At 44.6% G+C, this 24,767-nt stretch overlaps 1 protein-coding gene across 3 annotated transcripts in view; it reads right to left on the bottom strand.

Moving 5' to 3' along the window:
• Positions 1-24,767, bottom strand: part of CACNA2D3 (calcium voltage-gated channel auxiliary subunit alpha2delta 3) — a 2,334,275-nt gene that overhangs the window by 500,208 nt on the left and 1,809,300 nt on the right. For all 3 annotated transcript variants that reach the window (XM_085624637.1, XM_085624639.1, XM_085624638.1), the window contains one exon: positions 24,502-24,582. In XM_085624637.1, the coding sequence (XP_085480763.1) occupies positions 24,502-24,582 (81 nt within the window). The remainder of the gene's footprint in view (positions 1-24,501; positions 24,583-24,767) is intronic.

The following is a 24,767-nucleotide window of genomic DNA, read 5'->3' as shown; positions in this document are numbered from 1 at the left end:
CCTAGATGTCAGTTCGCAGAACGGGGAGGATGGGTGGGTCGGTGAGGAATCTAACTAACTAATGTTTCTTACAGATACATCGTTACCGAAGGTAAGTAACTTGTTCATCTGAAAGAAACACGTTAGTTAGATTCCTCACCTTAGAATAGATACCCAAGCAATACCATCCCCGGTGGTGGGTCTGCGAACCAAGATCACACCAGAAAGTCCTGGAGGACAGAACGGCCAAAGAAGCCATCCCTCCGGACTTGGCTGTCAAGGCAGTAATGCCTGGCAAACGTGTGTAGCGAAGCCCACGTCGCCGCCTGACAGATAGCCTGCAAAGGGACACCCCGTCCCAAAGCAGTAGTAGCCGCTGTGGCCCGAGTAGAATGGGCGTGCAGCCCAACAGGAGGGTCCTTTTTTGCCAAGGAGTAACAAATTTTGATGCACAAAACGACCCACCGAGAGATGGTCCGTTTGTGCACAGCTTTCCCCTTCTTAGCACCCACGTATCCAACGAAAAGTTGGTCGTCCACCCGGAACTGCTTTGTGCGGTCCAAATAAAAAGAGAGCGCACGTTTTGGGTCCAGACGGTGGAGCCTCTCTTCCTCTTTGGAAGGATGCGGAGGCGGAAAGAAGGTGGGCAAGTTAACAGACTGCCCAAGATGAAATGGAGTCACCACTTTCGGAAGAAAGGAGGGACGAGGCCGAAGGACAACCTTGTCCGGATGAACAGATAGAAAAGGAGGCTTTGAAGATAGAGCCTGGAGCTCACTCACCCGTCTAGCCGAGGTGATGGCTACCAGAAAAGCAGTCTTAAGCGTCAGCAGACGAAGAGGACAATTATGAAGAGGCTCAAAGGGAGCACACATTAGAAATGTGAGAACAAGATTCAAGTCCCACTGAGGCATTACAAAAGGGACAGGAGGGAACGTGTGAGTAATGCCTGTTAGAAAGCGTGTAACCACAGGGGACTTGAAAAGAGAAGGCTGATCAGGAAGCCGCAAGAAGGCAGAGATGGCAGCAAGATAACCTTTCAGGGTGCCCAGGGCAGAGCCCTGCCGGGCCAAAGAAAGAAGAAAGAGGAGAACCTCAGAAAGAGGGGCGGAAAGGGGATCCACAGCCTTTGCTGTGCACCATGCCACAAATTTGTTCCACCGGCAGGCGTATACCGACTTTGTGGAGGGACGCCTGGCTGCCAGAATGATATCACAGACTTCAGGAGGCAAGTCAAATGGCATCAACTGTCGCCGCTCAATCTCCACGCATGGAGGTGGAGGCTGGACAGCTTCGGGTGGAGGACCGTCCCCTGCTGCTGCGACAGAAGATCCTCCCGAAGGGGCAGACGTATCGGAGGATCGGTCAACATACTGAGTAGCTCGGGATACCAGTACCTTCGTGCCCAATCCGGAGCCACCAAGATGACTTGGGCCCGGTCGTGCCTGATCTTCTTCAGCACTCTGGGCAGAAGTGGTATAGGCGGAAGGGCGTACAACAGACCGCAACTCCACTCGTGATGAAAAGCGTCGCCGAGCGAGTGCCGCCTTGGAAATTCCAACGCGCAGAACTGCTGACATTGCGCGTTCTCTTCGGTGGCGAATAGATCTAACCAAGGCTCTCCCCACTGCTGAAAGAGACCTTGCGCCACTTCGGAGTTCAGACGCCATTCGTGATCCATCATGCACCGGCGGCTGAGTTTGTCTGCTCTGGCGTTCAGAGAGCCCGCCAGATGTTGAACCACTAGGGTGACGCCCTGGTGTGCCAGCCACGCCCAGAGGCGCAGGGCCTCCTGACAAAGGGTCCACGACCCCACCCCGCCCTGTTTGTTGCAATACCACATGGCGGTGGTGTTGTCCGTGAACACCTGCACGACACTTCCCCTGACAGAGGGAAGGAAGGCTTTCAGTGCAAGTCGGATCGCTCTCAACTCCAACAGGTTGATGTGGAGACGAGACTCCGCCGGAGACCAGAGACCTCTGATCTCCGCCTCTCCCATATGGCCACCCCATCCCAGGAGGGACGCATCCGTCACTACGACATGCTCCGGTTGGGGAAAGGAGAGGCTCTTGCCCTTGACCCAATCGCGGTCCGTGAGCCACCACTGCAACTGCTGTGCAGTGCCCTCCGAGATCAAGACATGGTCGGACAGGTTGCCGTGATGCTGGGCCCACTGAAACTTCAGGTCCCACTGCAGAGCCCGCATGCGCCGCCTGGCGTGATGCACTAGTAGGATACAGGAGGCCATCAGCCCCAGAAGCCGCAACACTAGCCTGACCGAAACCCAGGATAGAGGCCGAAAGATGTGAATCAGGGCCTGTGTATCCCGGACCCGCTGTTCCGGTGGATGGACCCGGAACTGCGCCGAATCGAGAACCGCTCCGATGAAGAGGAGCTTCTGAGAGGGACTCAGGTGTGACTTCGGCACGTTGATGGAAAACCCCAGCAAATGCAGGAGATCCGCCGTAGTCTGGAGGTGGGAGACGACTGCCTGGGGCGAGCCCGCCTTCAACAACCAGTCGTCGAGATAGGGGAAGACTGGAACCCCTGATCTGCGCAGATGATCTGCGACCACCGCCATCACTTTCGTGAACACCCGAGGGGCACTGGTGAGGCCGAAGGGGAGCACGGTAAACTGAAAGTGCTCTTGGCCCACCGTGAACCGCAGGTAACGCCGGTGGGCCGGCAGGACGGGGATGTGGAAATATGCGTCCTGCAAGTCCAACGCTACCATCCAGTCTCCGGGGTCTAGGGCAGCTAGAACCTGAGCCAAAGTCAACATCTTGAACCTTTCCTTCCGGAGGAAGGCATTGACGTTCCGGAGGTCCAAGATAGGGCGTAGGCCCCCTTTGCCCTTCTTGGGAACCAGAAAGTAGTGGGAATAACAACCACGACCTACTTCTGGACTCGGAACGCGCTCGACGGCCCCCTTGGCCAAGAGGGCCGAAACTTCCTCGTGGAGAAGATTCAAATGATCCCCCGAGATACGGTGGTGCTGCGGTGGCATGGCTGGAGGGGTCGTCTCGAAGGGGAGGGAGTAGCCCCTTCGGACGATTTGCAGCACCCACCTGTCCGATGTGATGGACCGCCAGTGGAGCAGGTGATGGCGAACTCTGCCGCCCACTGGCGTGGAATGGGCCTGAAAGCTCGGACTAGGAAGGCTTTGAGGCGGATGCTGCCGGGGTGGATGTGGGCTGACCTCGTCGTCCTCCCGAACCGCCTCGGCGGAAACCACATCCGCGACCGCGCGCAGGTTGGTTCTGCGGCTGGTGGCTAGGCGCACGTGAGGAGGCACCCATTCCTTGGCCACGAAAGGGGCGAAAGGCGGAAGATTGCGACCGCGGGGCCGAGAGGCCCAAGGACTTGGCCGTAGCCCGGGAGTCCTTAAAGCGGTTCAGCGCACTGTCCGCTTTCTCGCCAAACAGGCGAGTGCCATCAAACGGCATGTCCATGAGAGTGCTCTGGACATCGCCCGAAAATGACGTGGACCGCAGCCAGGCGTGACGTCTAAGCGCCACTGTGGTAGAAATGGCCCTACCCAGCGAGTCCGTGGTGTCAAGCCCACATCGTATAGCATGTCGCGCGGCATCCCTCCCTTCGGCCAGAGCCTGGGTAAGTCGTGTCCGGACCTCCTCCGGACACAGGGGCAGCGCGTCCTCCACCGCATCCCACAGAGAGTGGGAATAACGGTCCAAGAGACAGGCGGTGTTCAAAGACCGCAGGCCCAAACTAAGGGAAGAGAACAGCTTCTTGCCAAACTGTTCCAGTCTCTTGGAATCCCGGTCCGGCGGGGCGGTCGGGAAAGAGGATTGGGAGGTGGAGGCCTGGATAACCAGGCTCTCAGGGGTAGGGTGTTGGGACAGGAAACTGGGGTCGCCCGGAGCAGGGCGGTGGCGCCTGGCAACGTTCCTGTCCACAGGAGGAACTGTGGAGGGCTTGGACCAGGTGCCCTGCAGAACGTCAATGAGGGCCTCATTGAATTGCAGCAGAGGCTCAGTGGAGCTTGCTGCAGACTGAAGCACCTCAGTAAGGACGTTAGTCCTCACAGCCACGGCAGGCAGCTCGAGCCCAAGGGCTGCGGCCGCCTTGCGCAGCACCACAGAGAAAGCAGCGCCCTCCTCCGAAGCCACAGTCGGAGGAGAGACAAATCCAGTGTCTGGAGAGGTATCTAGGCCACTGGCCTCCCCCAGTTCATCTGCCCAGTCCTGGGACAGTTGAGCCTGAACGGCCATAGGATCCTCGGATCCCTCCCAGTTGTCCCCATCATCCGACTCCTGGTATAGAGGAGAAAGTAACGGAGCCGGGCGGTAGACATAATGTGTCTCTAGCGGCGCAGATCTCGGCGTCCATCGACGCCGGACCGGCGCCGGGCCCGGAGTGGGACTGAACTGGGGCACGACGTCGAGCGGAGTCGACGTCGGTGTCGGGGGTGGTACCGGTGTCGACGCCGGCGGAGGAGGCGTGACGAGGTCGACCGGCGTCGGCGGGGACTCGAGAACGGGTCCCTCGGGCGCTTGCGACGTCGAGGCCGGGGCCGGAGCCACCGGCAGGCAAGGCAGCCCAGTCGGGTCCGTGGGGCCCGAAGGCGCACCGGTGGGCGCCGACGGCGGAGCCAGGTTCCTCATGGCCGAGAGGAAGGCACTGACTTCCGCCGGCGTCGCGTCAGTCCCAGGGACCGGAGGGTATGGGGACGTGCACGGCGCCTGCGGCTCCGCCGGAGCCGCGGGGGTGGAACCACCCTGACCCTCGGCCGAGTCGCGCGACCGGCGAGGGGAGTCCGAAGAGCGGTGTCGCCTCTTGGACTTCTTGGAATGCTTCGACTTACCCGAAGACTTGGATTCCGACGACCGATGGTGACGTCGGCTGTGGCTCCGCGACCGATCCTTGGACCTCCTCCTGGACCGGGATCGAGAGGCGCGCGGAGCCGAGTGGCGAATCTCGAGAAGCTTACGGGACCGCTCCCGTCTAGCCTTCGAGGTCAGGGCCTTGCAGTCCGAACACGACTCCGCGTCGTGATCGAGGCCCAAGCAGTAAAGGCACCGGCGTTGATGGTCCGTAACCGACATCAATCGGTTACAGTCCGTACAGGCTTTAAACCCAGGCATCCTACCGGCACCGGTGTCGAGACACGATCAAAAAAGTTAGTCAAAAATTGACTAAAGGGGTAGCTCTCCCGGATCTGCGCTTACTGGCGCGGAAAAAAAGAAGAACTGACGTCAGCGCGCGAGGGCGGCGTCTAAGTACTCCGACTACGTCATTCCGGCGCACGACGCCGACGACGGACGCGGAGCCGCAGACGACGCCTAGCGACGCGCAAGGGGTATTGCTGACGAAAAATCTTCCGGATCCAGTCTGACGCCTGGGGATATTCTAAGGTGAGGAATCTAACTAACGTGTTTCTTTCAGATAGATCATTCACAAAAAGCATCCTAGTCATAAATAAATTCAGAAAAGACAGAGCTTAGCAAATTCTTTGGAATTAATAATAGGACTACTGCCTTCAGATGTCCTGGGGGACCACTAACTAAGCTGAAGTGCAATGGTGCATTCTTAGTATGTTTTATGAGCGGAGGAGGGATGGGCTATGTCCTTTGTTGTCAGCACTTCCCTTTTGGGGTCATAGGAGTTAGTTTGTTCGATGGTGCATGGGTGTTCGGGTCTCTTCAGGAATTCTGGCATTATTGAATACAACTGTGACACATTTAAAGAATTTTAAAAACTCTTGTCTTAAGCACAAGTTTTCCTTTAAGCAGGTTTCAATTGCCTTAGAGCAGCTGAGTATACCTTGCTGACGGAACATTGGGAGTAGCCAGTATGTGCTTTGGGCCTCTAAATTCCTGCAAACTCAGACCACAGGGACTAATGCTCCGGGGCCAGTACGCACAGGTGGCATTGCTGGTCAGTACAACCACTTTGGCAGCCTTAATGATAAGCTTTGAGGGGAATACAGTCCAACGGAATCAGTTGCCTTATACAGCCAAGGAAAGTGGCTTACTTACATAAACAGGCCAGTTCAGAAAATCGTATAACATCATTTCACTGATGACATCATCAAACAAATGTAACAGTTTGCTGTACGATTTTCATACTGGAAGTTAGCTTGGATGATGTCAATCATGATGTGATCATGTCATCAATGATGTGATTTATTATGTCATGAGTGATGTAATATGTAAGGTCATAAACAGCGCATTGTGGGGATGCAAGTTATACTTAGGTCAGTCACATATAACTGGTGAATTTCAGTTTTTTTTGGTACATAAATGTTAGTTTTATTTTTACAAGACCTACATAAAACTCCACTTTAACCTTTGTTTTCTCAGTGAAAATGCAAGTTAAAATCTTAGGGCCTGATTACGAGTTTGGCGCAACTGCGCCGGCTCAACAGGGGAGGCTCCGCTGCACCAAACCTGAGCAAGGACCGCCAACTGTATCACAAGTTCAACTCATAGAAATAAATATAACTTCATTTGTTACATAATTACATTAATGTAAGTTAATTCGGTACATAACGTTTTGTCATTTTTAATAAATAATAAAATAATAAATATATGTAAATATTTTACGTTAAATGGGACTTTCTTAATAAATGTTTAAAAATGAAATTAAGCTCATTCAATATATTGAAATGAAACATTTAATTTAAAATGTAGTTTTATTGGAAATAAATTATGACACAAAAGAAAAGAATACACACAAAAACAGAAATATCCACACAAACACAAATTATGAAATATTTCACTTAATCTACAAATGTAAAAATAAAAGAAGAAAATTTAGATTTAGTAGTGCTGTAGCATTTTTTGTTCAATATTTAAAATAAATATATTAAATTAGTTTACAGTAGTATTTAGCGTAAAAAATACTTTTACAATGTTTTTAAAGTTTAAGAAACTTCTTAAGATTTCTGTATCTTTTACCATGAGGAGATCTCTGCCGTGCTGTGCCATGGCGGTGGACAACGGCATTCAACTTTGAAAAGTTACTAGTGATAACTTTACACTTGTAAATTTGTCCACACTCTGTATTGAAGGGGGTGAAGAAATGCAGGTTTACAATTTGTAGTAAATTTACTCTTGGAAATGGTGAATAGCCAAAATTTGGAAATTTACAACACAATTTAAGAGAAAAATGTACATATGTAAAACTACTCATACATAAATCTATCTTTGTGAATAGGCCCCAATTCTATCTAATGAAACCTCAGTCACCAGATTCTTAGTTGAGAAAGTTATGAGGGGGAAGCTCTCTTTAAATAAAATCATTTTCCTAACCCTAAGTTAATCAAATATCAAGGGAAACATCTCTCAAAACTGATAGAAGGTGATAATGAAACAGCTTGTCACCACATGGAAATGAGCTTTTGCAGGGAAGACATACTCTCAAATAGTGTCATCAATTGCTGATAAAAAACATAATGACATTTCTTAGTGCCATTACCTGGGAAGGTACTGATCCACTAAACTACTGTTGTCAGGGTTAAAAAATCCCTAGCTTATTAGTAACATAGGAATGTGCAACACTTTGTTGGTTCTCATTAAAACGAAAGCTGTGCATTTTTTGCCAGATGCCATAGTCAAAAGTTGCAATTCTGATAAATTGTATCAGAAGGTTTTGTGGCTTGTTCCTGAATGGTGGAACACTGCCCGTCCCATATCTTGTCATTTGGAAAAGGTTCTTGTTCATCTGTCCATTTTCCTATAAATCAACCCCGTATTTCATGTCTGTGAGAGACACGTTTAATTTTCCATATAATTCCTAGTGTGTTAACACAATGTTTGAGCAATCATTATTATTCCCAGTTTAAAGCATTTGTCAGAGATTACATCTTTATCTTTAATATTTCTCAAGTGATGATTAGGTACACATAATAAGTTACAAATCTAGACTGTATTTAAAGAAATGATCTGCACAATTCCAGTCAACATAATGGATTTGCACTTTAAATCTTTATTGTTGGTGATTGCTTGTGCCCCTGTTTTTTTTAAGACATCTAGCCTAGGGCTTCATGGTGAAGATGGTTATCCGCAAAGGCTTTTCCAAATTATTGTGGGAGAATGATTGCACATTTTATACATTCTGTTGCTAAACTCCCCTTGGAAGACTCAGAGTCGTCAAAGGCCTCCTTGAATGTATTCTTATCTCACCCATGAATAGTGAGGTCCGAGATCAAGAACTGCACTTAAAAGTCTTGTTGGGAGATTTCAGGATCCTGAATTCAAATGACAGAACATTATAATAAATAAAGAATAATAGGACGTATTCAAGGCCATACATTGTTAACAACACAAAAAGATCAGTCACCAGGGATCAATGAAAGCCTAGCATAAAGTCACAGAAATATACTCCACCTCTAATTCTGCCTATTAAGGAGCACCTCTATTCCGAATAATCTTGTTTTTACTATCTCTTGTGGAAAGAAATTGCTCTATGCTACTTGTCTCTGGTGAGAGAGCTCATGCCTCCTGTGGTTTAGCCATAAATACCTTTTGGTTCTACTTTGGTAGATACTCATGATCTAATGAGTAGAACGAGGAAGGGATGAGGAGTTAATGTTTTGATTACTTATTAGTAATTTCACTGCTCTCATTTCTTCGTCCTCGTCCCAGTCCTCTAACTCTGCATACTGTGTGGCTGGCTATAATACAGGTCTACCAGGCTGCTTTGGCAGTCTATTTTAGAGGGTTCAGAGATAGTTAGTCCTCTTTAGACAGAGCCAGAGGGCAGGAGGTTGAACTTTAATGACAACTGGCGTGCAGGGCACTGATGTAATTCATGTCGACCCTGCTATAGTCTCCGCTTAGTTTAAGGAAGTGTTGTTCAGCTTCTTTCACCACTGGCTTAATGTGCTCCAGAACTTTCACACTTTGTTGCTCATATCTTGGATCAGCCTACAGGAGTGTTGAGATTTCCTGTTGTTCAATCAGGTATTTCAGTGGGGCCACTGGAATGCATGAGGCACTATTCCACATCTTAAACCAGTTGGCGAGCGGCCAAATACCATTGAAGAGCAATCATTCACAAAAGCACTGGCGAAATGTATGCTAGAGAAAAAAATAATAATAATAATACTGACATTTATAAAGCGCGAACAGCTACCTCCAACGGAGGTGTCCCGGCGCAAAATGATTGGAATATTTTTAGTTTCATCCATTTTTCAGATGCTTTTATCTGTTCTTGCTCACCAGTGGTGCTGTGGAAACATATTTGGCTAAGCCAACAGGTTTAGGATTTATACATATTGCACACATCTGATCCACATTCCATACACAAGTTTTGACCTTGCCAGTGCTTGTTTTAATTTTTTTAGGCAGTCGAGTGCCTGTCTTTTGACTGGGTCATGATGCTAGGACTGGAATGAGAATACGAATTAGAGCAATGAGGTCACAAGTAAGCTTTGGACGTGTAGAAATACAATAAAAAAAAATACTAAAATAACGAAAACTAGCCAAAGCTTGCCAATGCTTGCTTTCTTGTGCTCTATTGTCAATACAATAATCAGGATAAACAATTTAAAAAAGTGGACAGAGAAGGAAATAATCATATTTTAGAGGACTTGTACGTATAATCTAGACACTAGTGGGACATTAATGCAACGCGAAAGGCTTGTGGCAATATTATTTTATGTTAATTTATGCATGGATTAATAGAGACAGATAGGCGTGGATCTCAGGGGACAGATTTTACTGTGCATGTGTTTAATTCGATTTTTGCGGACTAGAAAATCCGAGCACACGTGAGCAGTAAAATACAGTTCAGAATCTTTCGTATAACCTGCATGGCTTCAATGTTTCCTGTTTCATGACACGGCAGCACACGTGGTGGCATCTAAAGTAACTTCCATGCTTGTCTGGGGGTGATTAAACCTCGACGTTATACACCAGAAACAACACTAAAGCGCATCGAACCGGAAAAGAGGCACTTTAAGGAGTTTGCCAATGACACAATAAGGCAGAAAACGTTTTTAATAAAACAGGCTCTTTGTTTACAACATTACAACATCGTGAGCGAATCATGAGCAACCGTGAGAAGAGAAAACTAGAGAAAATCCTAGTGAGAACAGACATCCAAGTCATTTCCTTCCTGCTCATTCAATTTTGAAAGAGTTTAACAAAACTTTAGTAAGCCAAATAGCATTTACGGGCCATTCATTACAAGGGATTCACTTGGCACAGCTACACATTTTGTGAGATTCCTATTGAATGCTCTTTTTTCCTCTTCCTTATTTCAGTTTACAACCCTTTCAACTAAACTTTTCTAAACATGACATCACGTGAATTGCAAACAGATTGTCTGGTGATATCAACAGCTGCAGATTCATATGTTACGAATAAAATGCGAATCATTTGATTAAACCATGGCGTATCCTATTTCTACAGCTATGATCTATTTTTATTCTGGCCAAATTGAATGGTGAGTAATTTAACACGGATTGTGTGTGTGCCCTTGTACTGTTTCAAAAACCAAAATGGCCGCCATCGTCCTTTGCTGCCTAAAGGGCACCACCCTCTTAACTTGAATTCCAAGCGATCAGAGGGACATAAAAGTGGTCGCGTTGAAAGGACGTTAATCAGGAACGTGCTAGCTGTGATGTATCTGGTGTCTATTTCTACACAAGAGCTGTGGAAAATATTTGCTACTCCCTAACCTTGGGCACAGTGTAAACACTCGTATCATTGACAACTATTAAATATACAACTCTTTTGAGCAGCAAGGGGATTCCTAATTCACAGAAAGGTCGACAGCAATTTTCTTGCCTGTTGCTTCTATACAGTGCTAAAAATAAATGTATTTAATTAACACAAGGCAATGTGAGTTGGGAACATATTCCTAGCACATTAACATTCTGAAGTGGTAGCAGGAGGTGTGACAAAAAAGAAACTTTTCTGTCTTTTTCGCTGCATCTAATACTTTATCTTGGCTAATAGATGATACAGGCAGCCGGGTAAAGTATCAGGTTTATTGGGCCTGATTCTGTAATATATTTTCTTTCTAAAGTCTAATCCATGAGAGTAAAAAACACATACTTTCACCCTGTAAAAGAGAATCCGGATTTACAATTCAGGATTCCTCAGTAGAAATCTACATACTGTTGCAGACGTCACTGCTTTTGTGGGCAGCCATTTTAGCAGGAGTAAGTGAGGGCCATGGACAGAAAAATGGTAGGACACGGAGCAGGACTTACAGAAATAACAAACATTATGACTTACAGACTAATAATACTTTTGTAAAAATACATGAATTGCTGCTAAAAGATCGGGGTGTGCCAGGTTGGCTGGTAATGGTATATGTATGAAGCATTTACAAAATTAGAATTTTGAGGAAAACTACTAACATTCTCCAAAAAGTTTCCCACACTCAAAACTTTATGGGAACGCTCATCAAATTTATCAGGCAAACTCATTGAAATCTAAAGAAGTTTCAGGTTTCAAGGACATTACCTTGGCACTATAATGAAGAATGAATAATAACACAGCAGGTGCGGGTTCAAGTTTATCACAGCAAGCATTTTCAATAGCCTTATGAATGAACCCCACAATAAAGTTAAAATACCACAAAACGTTTTTGAGAAAGGTTTTTTTAAAGAATGCAGAAATGCAACTAAGATGGAAATCAATATCACGCAATATTATCCGAGGGGACTGGCACACCCAGCTAGTTATTAACAGGGGTAGAGTCAGAATTATTGACTGGGGTAGAGTCAAAGGGTCCTGAGGTGAAGCCAAGGCCCCAAGGCACCTCAGTCAAAATATTTTTGGAGTAATTTATACTTTATAGACTGCTACATCCAACGATAATTATTCAAAAATATTTTAAAATAATTAGCATTGTAAATTGGACAAAACAATGAGGATACTATTTTAAAACACAGTGACAACTGCACAGTTTTCACAGGCTGGAAACACTGTAAATGTAATACTAAGACATGGAAAGGAATGTTTTCCAGGACTTGTAGCAGCATAAATAAGAAACACTTTCATGTACATATTTAGTCTTCTGTACAGGATGGCACATAATGCTAAAGGTGTCTTCTCCAGAAGCATATCTCCCAGTGCAGGCACATTCAGTGAGGTATATGGATATTGCAATTCCTTAGAACTCTCTGATCTTCATAGGCAGCTGATATGGGAAACAAATATTTGATTGATGCAGAAATTAGGCCCCTCTCAAGTACTAGCTATGACTATCCTGGGCAAATATTGACTGGCTAGGAGGCAATCAAAATGCATCATCTTTGGTAGTGTACAGTTGTCTGATTTGCAATACTTTGTAACAATCTACAAATAAGACATTTATTAATTCTGGTCCTTATTGGAATGGCTGTAATACACAAGTCAATTTAAGAAAGCTGGAAGCACACTGTTCAAATTAAATAGTTATACTACTTTTAAGCTCCTTCTAGCTCGTTCAAATAGGTAACTCTAGATATAACAACAATGAACTGAGTGTCCAATGGTATACCCTCTCACCACTCTTACCATCTATCTTCACTCTGTATGTGGCACCACTGGGGATCAAGATACAATAATGTAGCAGTTGGTATTGATCTATTCTTGTAGTCATATGACTAATGATTTTTAATATTGTTTCCTGATGAACTGGATGTGTGTCACAGGTTGGTAATTGGCAGGTGTCATCTGGAATTGGAGAGGTTATCGTAAGGAGGCAGAGGATCTGCCCATATGTTGGTTGTTTGGAAAAAGGCCTTGACAGGGGGAGGTTTTGATTAAGCCTGGGCATAGTTTTAATTCCACCAGTGTAATTTGCATAATTTTGTGAATTGTGTGTTATGCATGTTGTCAAGTGTAATTCCCCAAATTACGCCATCATGTCACTTTGGCTAATTACATGTCTTTTGTTGTAAAGACGTACTGCACATGAACAGAAACAACAGGAAATGAGTGGCTGTTGTTCCCGGTGCTTCTCTTGAAAATGCATGCTAAAATACAGTGCAAAATGATGGATTTGCTTTTTGTCATAATTTCCTGTAATTACGCCAAAGCAATTTTACTTGAACTTCACACTTTTCTAGTGTGTTGAGAAGGAAAATGTTGTCTTCATATGTGGTTGCCTTGAAAGTAGTGAAAAAGGCAGTAAGGGCCCAATTACGACTTTGGCACAGTTGCGCATGCTCTCCGCCGACACAGCTGCCCCAAAGCTGTGCAAGGACCGCCTGCCTTTTTACGAGTTGAACTCATGTATGGCAGACAGTCCTTCACCTTTCCCATGGTAGTGCCTGCAAAACAGGCATCGCAATGGGAATGGTAAAAAAGTTCCAGCATAACATGGATGGTGACATCCATGCTGTGCTGGCACTTTGGGGGTATAAAGAAGGGGGGCACATGTAGTTCCCCCCTGAATGTATCCCCACAGTAGGGGGGGAAATTTCCTTCACTGCCAGCCTTTTCATGGTTTGATTCCCTCCATGAAATGGCTGGCGGTGGTATCGCAATTCGGCATTTAGCGAGCTGCAGGAGCATGGGCGCTAGTCTCCTTCCATTCGCAGGCACACTTCTCACATATTCCAGCAATGCAGTCAGGGGGAGCGCTCCAAAGTGAACTCTAAGATCTCACCCATTGCCTGAAAGATGGTCTTACAATACTGTTTAATGTCAGGGCAATCCCAGGCCAAGTGTAGTAAGGACGCCGAATGTGTCAGACATCGCATACATGTCGCATCCACACTCAAGTCAACCCTGTGCATCTACTCTGGCAGTCTGTATAGTCTATGCAAGAACTTAAAATGTATCAGGCGCAGTCTATAGGTGGTTCTCCATTATAGGTGTGCCCAGCTGCGCCTCCCACTCCCGCCGAGCCCAATGGATGCATACCAGTGCCGTACACTCCATGCCTGCATAGAGCCATGTGATCAGTTTACAGATCGAGGGGTTATTTAGATAGTCCTCTAGTACCTGAAATATAAGCGGCACCTCTGAGAAAGGAGCAAAACAAGCCCACAGAGCATCACAGAGCTGAAAGTAAGTCAGTCTGTCTAGCCCATCCAGCCCCTCACCCACCATCACCTTGCACGGCTCCACAAAGGTGCCCCCCGGAACGCATCTCCAATTGTGATAAGACAGAGCATCCTCAGTCTATTGCAGCACCCTGTGCCTGCTGTGAACGGCAACATGGGGTTACTTAGCGGTGGCACAGAGGGGGCATACATCACCGCTTGCAGCGCTCTGCATCTCAGTCCATGCCAAGTGAAGACCGTGCATCCTACCCTGTCCACCCTAGATCGTGGTCTGGTCTGTGTTCTGTTTAGGGTCGTAGCCAGTGGTGTCGGCGCTGCCTGATTATGCTCCAACACGTGTGCGCCATGAACTGCATGGGGTATTGCCAGTGAAAACTAAATTGGGCTTGTGCAATTATAGTATAGATCACTGTCCGGTGCTCCAAATCCACCCTGCTCTAAGGGTAGGGTTAAAATTTCCCAAGAGATCCTGGGTTGTTTGCCACCCCAGGAGAGGGATATAAGATTCGATCGCAATCTGTCTGAAGGTGCTACTGAGAGGGATCGGAAGGTTGATGAACAAGTAAAGAAACTTGAGCAGGATTACCATTTTGGCTATTGCCAGCTGCCCCGTCAGGGACAGCGGCAGTCCCCCCAGTTCTTCAATTGGCTCTTCATCCCTTCCATGAGTTTGCCATAATTGGAGCGCTATAGTTCCTCAGCATTGCGACTCAGCCAAATTCCCAGATATTTCACGGGGCTCTCCACCCAGCAAAGTGTTTACTCCGATTGAAATTGATCAGTGGCAGCTGTCAGTGGAAATATTACCAATTTACCCCAATTAATATGTATACCAGAGAATCCTCCAAACTGCGTGAACTCCCTTATGAGGGGGTCAAGATTTTCTGTTGGGCGTTTAACATAGAGTCATATCATCATATAGAGATATAACTATCACCAGCGGCATGAATACGAGCCCGCAGTGCGCATGATGCTGCCCCAACCAGGCCGCAAGGACCTCCATGGCGATGGCACATAAAAGAGGCGACAATGAGCATCCTTGCCTTGTATCCCGGGATACAGAAAAAGGTGGACATATCACACCATTGACACGAATCTTCGCCGTGGGATTGGTGAATAGAAGAGTGATCCGCTTGATAAATTTGGTACTGATCCCTATTCTTGATAGTAGCGCAAATAAATAAGGCCATTCGAAGGAGTCGAATGTCTTGTTGGTATCCAAAAGAATTGCTGTTGCCTGGAGAGAGGGGTCAATTTCCTGCATTGTGGCCTGTCTGTATATTGTTCATTTTCCACTCCCCAAGCCATGTTTTTCTTCCACCAATACATGGTGAGATTTGCATAGCTAGGGGATAAGGAAATTCCCATGGCTGTCCCACAGATATGAGAGATATTTGATAGTGAAACAAGAAGATGTTGTTACAGTGGCACAGTTCGATCATATCCAGAAGCATTTTTGAGAGCTTTAAGTCCTGCACATTTCTTTGATGAAGACAGTATTTCATCGATTTTAGTCCGAATTCATGACTGATTGATGTATAAAATAAAACAACATCAATTGTACCTGGTAAGTAGCCCTCTTGTCACCCAGAGTTTAGAAGGATCCTCAAGAAATCCCCGGTATATTTGATGTAGGAGCTTAAGGATGTCACCAATTGGACTAAAAGTGATCAGCATAAGTGGATAAATTCTCGTAAAGATACCCACAACTAGATATATTGGGTCTTCCTGGAGTGTTTTCCAATGTCTTGTGCACCTTTGGGAGGAAGTTTATTGTTGGAATGATCGGACTCTCATTTCTTAAAAATCACACTTCAGCCTCATTTAGCAGAGCCTCAGCTTGCCATTTTAAGATCTTGTCATTGGGAGTCACTGTGAGTTGATTTATAGGGTTGTGATTCAATCTTCTATAGTTGGCGGCCACCTTCAGTTGTCTCATTGCCTCCTTCTTGTATTGTAACTTATCCATGATCACTATTTTCCCTTCCTTTGTTTGCTGGATTTATTTCGTTCATTTCATTCTCCATTAGATCCAGTGTTCTCTTTTTAGGGGGCAGATGGTGTTGCCTACGTACTTTAATCCACACTGGCACTCAATTATGTATACCACATAATTAGTCTCACATGTTATTCTTTCATCTGAGGGAAATGTTTTCCCTATGAAATCAGGTAGCTTACAAATGTTTTTACCTATTCGACATGCTTTGCACTTTTCACATTTTGTAAATCCCTCTTGTATGTATGTATATATACATAGAAGAGGGATTGCATGAACAATTATATATATATATATATATATATATATATATATCCACAGCATTCCACTCCACAAGGAAGAAGTAGAGGCCACACGGGGAGAACGTCGGGAGATCTTTTAATAAAACAGCATGTGCATAATGCATTTCGGCCTGTGAGGCCTTCCTCAGATGCAGCTGTAAGCAAGAAATGGCTCCACCCTCACCTTTAGTCACCCAAAGTCACTCCCATTGGTGGTAGTCCACTGACCGACGGTCACATGTCCACAACTACGCCATAGTAAACTACAGCTCCCAGAATGCTGTGTGACTGGGTGAATGTTGCCTGGGAGGGACCTTTGAAATAAAACCTCTGTGGGTAATGTCAATGTAACTAAAAGGTGCCGAGTGATAAAATTCAAGAGTTCTTGTGTGTCGGTGTTCCGTAGATCGCCCTCGGGTCCCCTCAAACGCTCCAGCCTTGATGTGCGTTTGCTGGCAGGGCTGTAAGCCGGCATCAATAAACCTGGCTCCCCATTAATAATGGACTGCACCGCAGCAGCCGCTGGCATAGCGAGCACTCATAGGCGAACCGAAGCCATGTCAATACCTTGACGACGAGGAAGCTGCATCCGCAGCGGGTGCCAGTGATACTCCGGTTTCTTCAGGGAACGGGGCCTCTAATGCGCCTCTGGCCAGCGCAACAGTATCCACAGCATTCCACTCCACAAGGAAGAAGTAGAGGCCACACGGGGAGAACGTCGGGAGATCTTTTAATAAAACAGCATGTGCATAATGCATTTCGGCCTGTGAGGCCTTCCTCAGATGCAGCTGTAAGCAAGAAATGGCTCCACCCTCACCTTTAGTCACCCAAAGTCACTCCCATTGGTGGTAGTCCACTGACCGACGGTCACATGTCCACAACTACGCTATAGTAAACTACAGCTCCCAGAATGCTGTGTGACTGGGTGAATGTTGCCTGGGAGGGACCTTTGAAATAAAACCTCTGTGGGTAATGTCAATGTAACTAAAAGGTGCCGAGTGATAAAATTCAAGAGTTCTTGTGTGTCGGTGTTCCGTAGATCGCCCTCGGGTCCCCTCAAACGCTCCAGCCTTGATGTGCGTTTGCTGGCAGGGCTGTAAGCCGGCATCAATAAACCTGGCTCCCCATTAAATATATATATATATATATATCAACAGACAAAGGTTACGGGAGTCCGGTGCTTCGAACGCGGCGGTCCAGGACGTGCTCCGTAAAACCAAATAGATAGATAGATAGATAGATAGATAGATAGATAGATAGATAGATAGATAGATAGATAGATAGATAGATAGATAGATAGATAGATAGATAGATAGATAGATAGAGTTCACAGTACTTCTTACAGAAAAAGTGAGAATGTTATTTTTACTGTATCTAATTCAGATGGCTAACTGAAATTATGTTATGTTAAGTTTATTATACGCAGCCAGAAACAGCTATGTTTGCTCCCTAGTCAATTTGGGAAAGGTAGCACCCTTCTACATATTGATGTCTGTCAGACTATAGAGGAGGTGAACCAGGGAGGTGGAGGCATCCTCATCAAATGATACAAGGAGCTGAGTGTCATCAACATACATTAATACAGAGCAACCCTAAGACTTGATAATTTTGAGGATGGAGATCTCACAAACATGCTAAACAGAATAGGCAAGAAGGAATACAGTTGGGGAATGCGACAGCTGACTTTGTAATGGTCAGACCAGTGGTACAAAGAGAGTGGCTATAATCTGAAAGGAAAGAGGAAAACCTGTTTCCCACTGTCCCAGAGATGCCTGCCTCTTCAAATCTATTACTAAGGATAATATGGTTGACTGTATCAAATGTATAAAATATGTCAATTATAATTAAAGCTTCTGCTTCAGTCATAGTCATCAATAAGAATAATGTTTTACCTCCCACCAGCTGAAAATGCATCTGTCATGGATGTAAGTACCCTGTAGTTGTGCTACCAATAATTGTTTCAGGATATTTTATAAGCAAGGGGAGCAAGGGGAGTAAATCAATGGGCTATTAGTGTTCAGCTACTATGGCATCGATATCAACCTTTTTTGAAACATATAATTTTTAGGAAATATTTTTTCTTATCATGCTTAAAAGTACATCTGCAATGGAGAAAATAATTGTTATTGCACTAAGGGTGGTACATAAATTGCAAAATTCCATTGCAGTGTTAGCATTAGTATATTTATTTTCTTACCCAAAACACCCACCCCCAATCCTCAGCCCCTTCCACACCATTGAACATAGAAATAGAAACAAAGAGTGCATCTTGAAAATCACAGACCTCTGGATAATTTTGGGTCAATAGATAATGTATGTACTACATGTTGCCTATGTCCCCTCAGCTTAGGTACCCTCATGTCTTATTGATCGCCATGATCCCATTATCAATGATTATTTGCAGAGACAGTAAGTGTTCAGGGCAGGAGATCTGCGCAGTAAGAACTCAAGTAGCAGACCACATTTCACCTTGAAATCTTAAAATTTGTTAGAGAGTTTTCCTGACTGTCTCTCTATTGCAAATATATTCTATAGCATAAGAAGCCTTTATGCAATGGTTGGAGGTTTCCATTTTTTGCACTTTGAGGCCAAGGTGGCCTTTGCTGCACCCAAGCAAATCCACAATAGCAGGCCGTCTATCATAGTTTGATGTTATAGAATAGGAGAGTGAATGTGCGACTAGATAGAAGAAATGTCTGAAGGCATGGGCACTAATGCCCAACCAAATGACATTCAAAATCATCTTTTTAATCACTGCAAAAATCCCTAAGGACTTGGATCAGGTGAGATTGAAAAAGGTACAGAACCATTGTTAGCGCGCGTATCTTAAAAGTGTTTCTTTTGCCCAGGCAGGAAATAACAATAGGTGACAATCTTCAGTAGTGATTATGCAGGGAGGTTTGAAATGTGTGGATAGGTGGCTTAAAAAAGATCCAACGTGTCTGGATTATTGTCAATGACCAAGTACTTAGTAGATTGGTTTGACCCCAACAGCAGTTGGAGCTGGATTCAAAATGTCTGATTTTGAGAGGTATATCCTAAAGGCAGCAATAGTCCCACAGCAAGCAAGCCAGAATTGTAGTTGTGATATGGATGAATCTGGAGATGCCAATGTTCTTAAACTATCACTGGAGAATAGCATAATCGTGTGTTTGCCTTGGCCAAATGGAATACTTCTTATATTCATGTCCCCTCTAATTTGTGCTGTGAAAAGTTCAGTGCTGAGAGCAGAGATCAGACAGTGGGAAGAGCGGACAGCAGTGCTTTGTGTCCCACCGTAGAGCACATGATCATGAAAGCTTAGCATTTAGTATAACCCTTGCAGTGGGGGCATAATACTATGCTTTCAATATTGAAGTGAACATTGTCCCAATTCTGAACCCGAACTTGTGTAAAGTTGTTATTGAGAAACCGCCAGTCTACCCAGTCGAATGCTCCTGCATCAAGACAGACCAGTATTGTCAGTATTGCTTTTGTTGGGGTATACTGTGAATAATAAGAAGAAGCTGTCTACCCCATATTTAATTCCAATTGATTGGGGTGGAAACAAATCGGAGAGAAGAGGTTCGAACCTAGCAGCTATAATTCGCATGGATAATTTGGCATTGATGTTGAGTAGCACTATATGCCTGTTTAACCCCTTCGACGCTCATGACGGAACGGTTCCGTCATGAGCGTCGGTTGAGCTGTGCTCATGACGGAACCGTTCCGTCATGACCACGCCCGCGCAAGCAGCGCTCAGCACAGCGGGGGAATCCGCCCCGCATGGAAGGGGTTAAGGCACAGAACTTGGCATCCTTTCCCAGTTTATTATGGTGATGTAAGCCTCCCCAGCTCTGTGAGTAACTCCCTTCTTGCCTACAATTGAATTAAAGAGTTCTTTGAGCTATAGTTGGGGAGAGGAGTTGGCCTAACGGCTAGGGTGGTCGACCTCGAATCTGGGGAACCAGGTTCGATGCTCGGCAATGACGCTTAACATCCTGTGATTCTTGGCTAATCACTTAATCTCCCTGTGCCTAACAAAAATTAATGTGTGTCCTCATGTAACGCAACTGGTGCTATGTAAAGCGCTATGATACCTGATACCGGGTCAAGCTCGCACTATATAAAACTCAGTGAGAAACAAAAAAGAAAAGTTCTAGGGAGGAAGCAAAAGTGTAACAGAAATTCCTGTTAGCTCTCAGGGCCCAGGGCTTTGTGTATTTTGGTATACTTGACAGCAGTTCATGATTCATCTTTACTGATGGGTGCTTCAGTGATTTGATGGAGCGCCTTTGTTCAGGTGATAATCATGGAAGAGAAAGGGATGACAAGTAGCTACATTGCTCATCATCTGACATCAATTTTAATGTATATAAGGAGGTATAGTAAACCAGACGTTTCAACTTTCCCCTTGGAGTGCTGTGTACTCCCTATGTAGTCACACTCTAACATCTATCTTAGCTGTTTTACAAGGGGTGTCACCACTTTATTACCATGATTATATATGCATTTCTTGAGCATAAGAGTCCATTGTGACTTGTTAACAACCCATTTGTGTAATGTACCCCTAAACAATAAACCTTTCCACAGGAGAAGTGTACTGGATGTTTTGTGCTCCCTTTCAAACCTTGCCAGTCATTTTTTGAGATGTTTTGCTCCCTCCCTCTCAATCTCTTTAAATTGGCAATTGCCTTAATGCATTCACCTAAAAAAGCAGTTTTACGGCATCCCATGTGCATGCATGGCACATTTCCTTTGGTGGGTTCAGTTGAAAGTATTCTGTAATATATGACTGCAGGTCTGCCCTCATTACTAGGTCCATAAGTTGTGTGGAGCGGAACAGTCACTTTCCAAGGGATGTGGTCCAGAGATCCCAAGTGAGGGACAACTCAGCTGGGGTATGATCTGAGAATATTGTCCAGTCTATTTAATTGTTGTGCACTAGGGGTATCAAGTTGTCATTCAGAGATGTATAGCCAAATCGTATATATTATTTAGGAATTGGAGAAAAAACAATCCATTTAGTCTACTTGATGCTCTCTCCAGGGGTCGTGCAACCCAAGGGACTGGGATGTGCTTAAGGTTTTTAGAAAAAGGTCCCTGAGTGAGATGTGCTAATAACTGACCTGTCATTGCTAAATCCCAGATCAGATTACAATCCCCGCCCCAATCTGGTCACCTAATCAAAATATGTCAGTGTATGAATTTGTGATATTAGGAAGGTCCTAAACATAGCTAATGCTTGAGTTCTCTCTAATTACATCTGTGTCTCCAACTACAACCCCCAAATAAGCCCCAAACCTTGGCCAACAAAATGTTAACTGCAAGAACAAAGAAAGAAGAAAAGAAGAGAAAAAATTGGGTCAGTACACCATATGGATCTTCTTGCTGAGAGGAGAGCCATAGTGGGCCAGATACATATGGGCCACTATTCTGAACTGCAGTGAACATCATTCCCAAGCCCCCCAAGCCAAAGTATCTATGGACAGGTGTCACAAAAATAATATAAATGAAGACAGGTATAATGAAAATCATTTGTGTGGTGCATGTTCTCAGGACCGCTGAGGAGAAGAAATGAGAATCCATGATCTTCAATTTGAATGGGTTCCCCCCTTTCATCAAAGCATCCCGCACCACCCAAAGGCATCAGAAAACAGCAGCAAATTCATAGTTTATCACACAATACCAGTACAATTGAGACTGGCCTTTTAGCCTAGCAATGAACAAATTAAGCATTTCTTAGCATAAACATATCCCATCTCCAAGTTAGTTTCTGGCTTGCCAGAGAAATAGCATCCTTGTTGATGTTTGAAGAGTAATTGACTATGACAGTGTTGTTCCATGCTATCTTGTTATCCATGGTTGAAAAGGCTTGGATCAGGGATGTGACACTTTTGTTAGTTCAGTCTTTTGGAAATGTCTGTTCTTATAAGTGGAATTCACCAGGGCTCAACATTATCACCTTACCCTATACATAGATTCTCTTGCACTTGCTCATTCATTCAGTCAATTAGATACTATTTCATGAACAACTCTAGAGACAACCAAAATGTTTTTGGACCGAAGACCTTTAGGCCCACTGTCAATACTGGTGGTTTTGTTGGAAGACTGCAAACCTTATATGTCTGGATAAGTCAAAATATTCTTAAACATAACTCATGCAATATGAACATTCTAACAGCTGGTAACATCACAGCTCAATTTGATATCTGTGACTTTCAACACCTGGCTCCTTCCAGAGAATTCCACTGAGTTATATTAAGAAATGTGGAGGTTCGTTTTGACTCTTTTGTTACTAGCCCTTTGTGTCTTAGTGAAAAAAAAGTAAATTTTTGGGTTAAAGCCCTTATATAAAGTCTTTTTTGAAGTAGCCTCAAGTAGAACAACAAGCCGTTTCACTAGTTTTATCATGGTTTGATGATTCTAAGGCTATTTATATAGTTAAAGAGGACTTCGCCTTACCTGCTAGTGAAATCTCCAAATGAGACTACCTTTTGCCAGAGATGGAACAGCTGTACTGTCTCTTGATTGTGAAATTGATGTAACACACTAACCCCATTGAGGATGCGTAAGCAGCTATTATGCACGGACATGGTGGAAACAAATTCCTTATGAAATATGCATGGACAATCAATTTATACAACCTCTACCCTATTACTGGTCTGTAAGGAGGCCCCGCTTGACAAAAAAACAGCCCATGCTTGACAGCACCTTTATTCAGCTGATCCTCAGGAATAATGCCATCAAAGTAGATTAGGAATGACGGTTTGCAATATTACATTCAGCAGTTCTCAATACTATTCACTAGTCATGTACTTTGGGAAGGACCATTCAGACTGAGTAGTAACTATCCATGAAGCAGTGAGGAGCCTAAAAGCTAAATGAATGCTGACTCAGTGTTTTCACATGCTGTTAAGTGAAAAACAACGTACCCCACCATTACCAGCAGGATAGAAAGGCTACCTCCACTGGTGACAAAGATAAGTCCTATCTCAGGAAGAATTGGCAACGATCAACAGCGCTAGTTTGGAGGAGTGGCTATGCCAAGAATCTTTCGAGGAATAACAATTGCGTTCTTGAATCAGTCATGTACAATGCTAGTCCTCTGGAGAACACCTTGATATTCAGAAAGCTGAGCTCCCTCCAAAGCAGCAGGTCCTTGATCATTTGTGCAGAACATTCCAGGATACTCTGTCCTGAATACATCAGCATCATTGTGTAGGCATCCAAGATGCCACTCTAAACACCTAAGTTGTAACTTCATTGAAACACAGTAGTGCACATAGGTGTTCAATCTGCTACAGGTTTCTTTTAGATGCCACCAGGGCTCTGTTTGTGTGCTTCTATGGCAGGCATTTAGTGACATAAATTCTTCGTTTAGATCTTGTCTTACAAAGCCAGGTGTCCTCATAACATTCCCCACATGTTCATGTTGTATAGGTAGGATTCAATCACTGGTATAGGCAACATAGTTGCCTAAGAGGTTCCCAATTATTGAATTTCTGAATTCTTTCTGGAAACAGATCTTCCTTTTTTTTTGCCAAACTCATAATAAAATGTCACAAAAAAACAGGAAAGAGGTAATAATAACATCTAAAGGCCTGGTTCTATCAGCAGGCATGACTCACTCTTTGATATTTACGAGAATGTTATAATTCAGAGTCCGGAAAAAGCGAGGTAGCCTCCAAAAATTGAAGAATGCGGAGCTGTTCAAAATAGGAAGTTTCTTTTATGTTTTGCAGAAAAAAAAGCTTTATAGGTTTGTCTATTTTAAAACAAATACAGATCGAGCTGCTATTACATTGTGGGATAAATGTAATCGAGGAGGCAGTGCTGGATAGATGGATAGAGGATATCTTTACATATGAGTACTCGGGAACTTTACATATGATGGGTCGGCACCTTTACATATGATGGGTCCGTTGCCACTGCCTGTCTAGCTCTAACTGTCCTCCTAAGCCACGAATACGTCACCCCAACTCAAAGAAAAACCTTTGTGAATCGGATCTTTTTTATACTGCTCTTAAATCATTTTAGCAGTTTCTAGGTACTGTTAATAACAAGTATTACTTAAAAATGTCTGTTCTCAATGTTTCAACCTTGGAATGGTAATAGACTGGACTGGCCAATGCTTAACTACCTGCTCCAGCTATCAAGTTTTGCAATACATCCAACTAAATGCGAGCTTGACCTGAGCAGAACCGGTGGCCTTTATGATTCTGTAATGTGGGTGAGCTCAGGCCGATCATACATTGACTAGTGAAGCTCATTTCAAATGAGCAATTTACCTGCCACCACAGGAGATTTCCTGTCGTCTAAAAGTTGAACTGCAGTACTGGCTGTCACCACATTGCTTTTATTTTCTGTTCCTGAAATTAATAAGAAGAAAGGGGCATTTAAATTAAACCATGAAACCAAACTGCATGTTTTACATTCTATTATATTGGCAGAAGCAAGCATACGCATTTTGCAAAAATACAATAAAAAATCCTGGCATGCCCATGTGGAGAGAGTGGCCTGGAAAGTTAGCATTTCACTCAAAATTCTGATAAAC

The sequence above is a fragment of the Triturus cristatus genome, chromosome 9 (assembly GCF_964204655.1).
Source record: "Triturus cristatus chromosome 9, aTriCri1.1, whole genome shotgun sequence".
In the NCBI taxonomy this organism is placed as follows: domain Eukaryota; kingdom Metazoa; phylum Chordata; class Amphibia; order Caudata; family Salamandridae; genus Triturus; species Triturus cristatus.
This window is presented reverse-complemented; position numbering and strand designations above follow the sequence as displayed.